Source organism: Syngnathoides biaculeatus, chromosome 2 (genome assembly GCF_019802595.1).
Source record: "Syngnathoides biaculeatus isolate LvHL_M chromosome 2, ASM1980259v1, whole genome shotgun sequence".
NCBI classification, from domain to species: Eukaryota; Metazoa; Chordata; class Actinopteri; order Syngnathiformes; family Syngnathidae; genus Syngnathoides; species Syngnathoides biaculeatus.
The window spans coordinates 20,619,113-20,625,157 of NC_084641.1; the positions used below are offsets into that span (position 1 = coordinate 20,619,113).

Sequence of the window (6,045 nt, forward strand, 5' to 3'; positions counted from 1 at the left end):
AGTGATGCAGACGCATCACCTCACAGGTCTTACACGTAGTCCAATTCGATTGCTGCTGACATCCTTATGCCGGGGCACATTTTCTTTGCTTTGGAGGATTGTTCTGATATGCTGTGATGCCGCTATTATAACAATCAATGTCTGGCTTTGTTGTTTTGTCAAGCATACCTAATATACATATTCGAACTATCTTTTACCGTAGTTGGTTGCCTGCACTCACATTAATCAATTTAGTTGCTATCCACCAAAATTCCCAAATCCACCTTTTTTGTGACATTAATATGCCATATGTCACAGTGCAGCTCAGGGCTGGGCCATATGACAAGTTGGTTATTTCACCCACAAAAATAAAAATTTCAGTGTGAAAAAAAGATCCCTTATTTTTTAAAGCTTTTGTAAGTTCTCTGTTTTCCTCTATTAGTAACGTTCTTCAATATCCTCATAAATACAAAATTATTTTTTTCTTCTCAAATATGGAAAAAGATGTATCTGTATATGTAAACCCAAATCATTAACAGTTTGAATGTTCAACAATATCTCAAGATGAGCCATCAAACTGCCCGTCTAGACTGGTCCATATCAGTAGCCTTATGAGACATGCATATTTATCAGTTTCGTAGCAGGTTTTAAAGTTGGTGGGTGCTTTTTGCTCAATACAGTATTCGTCCTAAGTGTCAGAAAAGTTGTAAAGTTGTTAACAGTGACTGCTTGCACACATGTTGTCGCGATTTCTAAATAAAAATTAAAAAAAGAGCTCCTAAATGTGGATGAATTGCCTAAATCGAAAGTAAATCGAAATGAGTGAATAGGTAGAGCATGAAGGGATGTGCGTACAGTGAATGTGTCAAACGTGTTGCTGCTTGTGAAATGTTTTGACTGAATGTTTTGTACTGTTCCTAGGCCCGGTCCTACATCAGCTCCTTGCCCCACATGCCTAAGAGGAATTTTGCTGACGTGTTTATTGGCGCCAATCCGCAAGGTAATTGGCTGTAGTACAAAACTTCTAAACTGAGTGATTGAAAAAGTTAAAGAGCATGTCATGAGGGGAAAACAAAATACTGTATATTGTAATATAGCTATAATGTGCACACACAAAGAATACTTGCTGTAATTTCTGGCCTACAGAGCACACCGGATTATAAACCTCACCCAGTACATTTGTAAAGGAAATACCATTTGGTACATACATAAGCCGCCCCTGTGTAAAAGCCACAAGTGCTCACGTTGAAACACGAGATATTTACAAAGAAAGACGGTACACAGAAAGAGTATTCAAAGCTTTAATACCTTATCTCAATATAGCAACAACACGAAAGTACAAACAGGCCTAGTTTAAAAAAAAAAAGACCAAAAAAAACATACTAGTTAAAAAAAAAAAACAGCAGCGGCCGCTACCCAGTACAAAACACGGTAGCACAGCACTAACAGAGCCGGTTTGAAAAACGTCTAAATCACTGAGACATAGCTGTAACACAGCAGAAACACACTAGCGCTGCGTTAACGCTAGTGCGTCGCTAACAGGTATGGTTTAAAAAAACATACCGTTAAAAATCACTGAGATGCGCCATTTACAGAGAAGCAAAACGCTAGCACAGCGCTAACTGGGATGGTTAAAAAAAAAAAACCATAACGGTAAAATTCACTGAGACACGGTAGTAACACAACAGCAAAACGCTAGCACAGCGCTAATGCTAGCACAGCAGTAACAGGGCCGGTTTAAAAAATAAAAAGCATACCGGTAAAAGTCACTTCTTTGGCACATATATTCCACTAGTCTTACTCTCACCTTTTCCGCTCGAGTGCCTGCTTGCGGCCATTAGAAAAAATGCACAAATTAGCCACATCACCGCATAAGACGCAGGGTTGAGAGCGTGTGGAAAAAAGTCGCGGCTTATAGGCTGAAAATTACGGTATTAGTAGTCATGAAGGAGCTGGCGCTCCGTACAGAACGGGTAAGCAAATGGAGTTCATCCTTTAACGTAATGGTTCAGAAACATTTTCGCGATGCACCACTTTTCCAAACATTCCCTGGGAATCAAGATGCATAACCCCAACAATCACTGCAGTGGTCACTTTAACAATTGAAACATTACAACGGTGAGTTTACCAAGCCACCCAGAATAAACAAAAACCTAAGCATTTTTTTCAGCTAAAATTGAACGCCTTGAATTCCTTTAATCATTTCAAAGTTATCCAAATTACGATCATATCATATCTCAAAAAACGCATTGTGTCTCTTGTATCTCATTTTATTGAGAACCAGCATTCTAGTGAAGATGCACTCCATTTCCACACTTGCAGACATTCAAATTGATGGGAAGTTGATCATGAGAAAAAGGTATTAGTTTATTGACAAAAATCGACCTTGATTTAGCTTTTTGTGTGTACATTTTATCTGTTTTGATGGCCACAATGTAATTCTTTTCCAAAAATTGAGGAAATGCTGACTCGTATTGTCTCTCCTCTTTTTTTGAAGCCGTAGACCTCCTGGAGAAAATGCTAGTTTTGGATACAGACAAGCGGATAACAGCTGCCGAGGCGCTGGCCCACCCGTACTTCACTCAGTATCACGACCCGGACGACGAGCCCGAGGCCGAGCCGTACGACCAGAGCTTTGAGAGTCGCGAGCTCGAGATCGAAGAGTGGAAACGTATGTGGTTGTTATTATTCGTCTGCACTAAACTAAAACGCTTGTTTGGATAGTTGTCCCTTCAAGGTCTGATGCTCCAGTATTTGGACATTTGACACTAATTTCAAAAATTCAGAGAATACAGTATACAATTTTTATACCATTTATAGATTTCACAATCAAGACAAGATGAACATATAAAAATGGTCATGATTAGCATTTTTCCATATTACTAGAAGAAATGGCGACAACCTTGCAAAATATATTTTGAATAACAAATAAAAAAATTCTGAAAGTGTCGCTCACAGACACATTTTGGGAACTATAGAGTGCCTGCATTGAGCTTGCAACATTTCCAAAACAAATTGTTGTATTTGAATTACAAACATTGTATATGTGTGAAATCATTTTTGTTTAGTTTTACAGTAAACTTCAACTTGGGTGTCAATGAACGGCTTCATACACATTCAGGAAGGGCAGAATATTTATTCAATGTGCTTTTACAACGAAGAAACTTGCATTCACACGCGACGCCATTCAGAAACTTGTTTGATTTTAATGTTTATTGAGTCTTCTTCTTTTCCTTTCGGCTTGTCCCGTTAGGGGTCGCCACAGCGGGTCATCTTAGATGAACGCACATTTATTTGGCACAATTTTACGCCGATGCCCTTCCCGACGCAACCCCTCTGCATTTAGCCGGGGAGAGAAGCTTACAACAACTGGTATTCCCAGGCGGTCTCCCATCCAAGTACTAACCAGGGCCAAACCCGCTTAGCTTCCGAGATCTGATGAGATCGGGCGTTCTCAGGATAGCATGGCTGGAAGCTTTGTTTATTGTGTGAGAAGCCAAAATGATTAAAAATGAATCGCCCAGCCCTAGAAGGAATGCACCTTTCTGTTAATAATTATCTCATTCATGGGCAGGGTGGCAATTTTTTTGCCTTATTCAGATAAAAGTCTCCTAACAGGCCACAATCAAGGAAATAACACTTCTTTTTCGTTTAACGCATAAAACAAAGGGCAAAAAAAGATGTACCCTCTCGCGAGCAGCGTTCCAAAACTGGGACGGGTATGTTCTCAGTTCTGTGAAGTGGTAGATACTAGAGATATGTTTATTAATTCTTATTCTAGAACGACACTTACGCATTAATAATACTGATGGATTAGAATTTTAAAGACAAACTTGATTGCATACTGACCTTTCTCCCTTTCTGCTCTTGGAAAACGCCCCATGTGTACTTGAGGCAGCCATGTTGAGTCACGAAGGAAAGGGAAATAACTCCGTGCTAACTTTTACCGATGGGTTATCCTCTCCTGATACCAAATTATGGCTTCAGATTAAAACACTTCAATATTTTGATATCCTGAAGGATATAATGCATGAAAATCATGATGTCCCAAAAATGGGACGCTGCCCACGAATGGGTTTTAAAGGCATCCAGTACTCATTTTTACATCATGTTCACTTTGACTGTTTGATTATCAGGTTATCCTTTACTAGTTTGACAATTACTGTAATAATAGTCATCAAGTGCATTCCTTTAATTTGAACGGCCCTTGTTGTGGGCGGCGAGGTGGGGTTCCTATTCAGCCGCATGGCCACACAGAATGGTTGCTCTGCATGCATTTTGTGCTGTGTAACGGGGGGGAGTTTCAAATAATCACTCTGGTTATTTATTTTCATTTATTTTAATCTTTATAAAAATGTAGCTGGATGGAAAGTGTTGTAGGGGACAGACAGTGGGACACAACAGACGAGGATCAAAAGGGGTGCGAGCCACAGAAGAACTATTATTAGACAGTTTAGCTATTTGACTACAAGTAACGTTACAAAGTCACGTCACGCTAGTGAGGACATGCAACAACTAATCAAAAGGATAGGATGAAAGATGATCTTTTGCCTCTGATCAGCCACATAGGAGAAAAACACCATGTTCTCATGACTTACAGGGTTGACCTATGAGGAAGTGTGCAGTTTTGAGCCGCCCATATTTGATGAGGACGACATGCAGTAACAGGAATTTCCTCCTGCCGGTACAGTGACTCCATCAAGACAATTTGTACATTTTTGAATTAGTCGCCAACCAGACTTTGATGATGATTTTGCTGCCAGAGGACATCAAACCACTAAATATGATTTCACTTTTCATTGTCATTCAAGTTTCATTTTAATCTTTGGTTTAAAAAAAAAAAAAAACAGTCGACTTTTCACTGTGACACTCGGGAGGCTGGAAAACGTGGATCCTTATAGCTGTTTTACATTGTCCTCTTAAGTATTTTATAATTGAAAGTAAAGAAAATGTTCATCTACCATTCATCGTGTGAAGCTGGAACGTAGCTACCGTTGTTGTGACAACAACTTTCTTTCACCATTTTCATATGACTGAATGTTGACCACGTTTGCAAATTCAAAGTTGAGTGACTTTTTGTTGTTGTTGACATTTTACAATTCAGTGTATATTTCAAAAAGGGCTTCACTTAAGAATATTTGTTATCGTGCCATATTTAAAGTGGATTGTGCGTCACTGTCTGTAATCTTTCCACATATGTTTGCGTGAGTGCTTTATTGCTTTAAGTGTCAATGCACGGATAGAAAACCTGCTTTAAATGAGTAAAAGAGCTATTTCAGATCTATTTATACTTTCTGGAAGGTGTATTTATAAATGAGAACTCCCAGCATCTATTTTCAGTCCAACAGAGTAACAATTTGTCATTTGATAAGCAAAATAAAAACTATTTTTAAGACATTGCTTTTGTACGTTTTCATTGTTAAATTGTAGGATGAAAGTTCTCCCGAGTTCACCTTTCACATCATGGATTTGTGACTGCTAATATTTAACAACAATTACAACTTTTATTGCATTACTTTTCTTGGTCAATATGACATTTTGGAAATGTGTTTTTTTTATATTTGACAGAATAGGCTTTTATGGAAAAAATGATGCAGTGTTGCGATCCTTAACAAAAGGAAGATTAAGATAACAGGATATGTAGGCAAAAATTATCATTCATAAACAAGTTGCTTATAATTGGTTTTAACTTTAAGGCAGGGGCAGGATAAAATTCTGATTTCTTCTTCCAGTTATGTTATTTTATGTGGACTTAGTGATGTCCTTTTGTATAGTGTTTTTATGCTTTGATGTCAATTAAGAAAAAGATCAAATCAAAATGGGCGTCACGGTGGAACAACTAGTCAGAGTGTTGGCCTCGAGGTTCTGAGGACTGGGATTCAAAACCCCCCATGCAATTTGCATGTTTTCTCCGGGCACTCCGGTTTCCTCCCACATCCCAAAAACATGCAACATTAATTGGAGACTCTAAATTGCCCCTAGGTGTGATTGGGAGTGCGACTGTTGTGTCTCCGTGTGCCCTGCGATTGGTTGGCATCAAGCTCAGGATGTACCCTGCCTGATGAC

General features: G+C 38.8%; 1 protein-coding gene and 1 pseudogene across 2 annotated transcripts in view; one reads left to right on the forward strand and one right to left on the reverse strand.

Annotated features, from left to right (window-relative positions):
• Positions 1 to 5,376, forward strand: part of mapk14a (mitogen-activated protein kinase 14a) — a 30,945-nt gene extending 25,569 nt beyond the window's left edge. For both annotated transcript variants that reach the window (XM_061840360.1, XM_061840369.1), the window contains exons 10-12: positions 901 to 979; positions 2,477 to 2,650; positions 4,580 to 5,376. In XM_061840360.1, coding sequence (XP_061696344.1) covers positions 901 to 979; positions 2,477 to 2,650; positions 4,580 to 4,644 — 318 coding nt within the window. In that variant the 3' untranslated portion in view covers positions 4,645 to 5,376. The remainder of the gene's footprint in view (positions 1 to 900; positions 980 to 2,476; positions 2,651 to 4,579) is intronic.
• LOC133497387 (5S ribosomal RNA) lies at positions 3,337 to 3,455 on the reverse strand (annotated as a pseudogene).
• Positions 5,377 to 6,045: the final 669 nt, after the last annotated feature.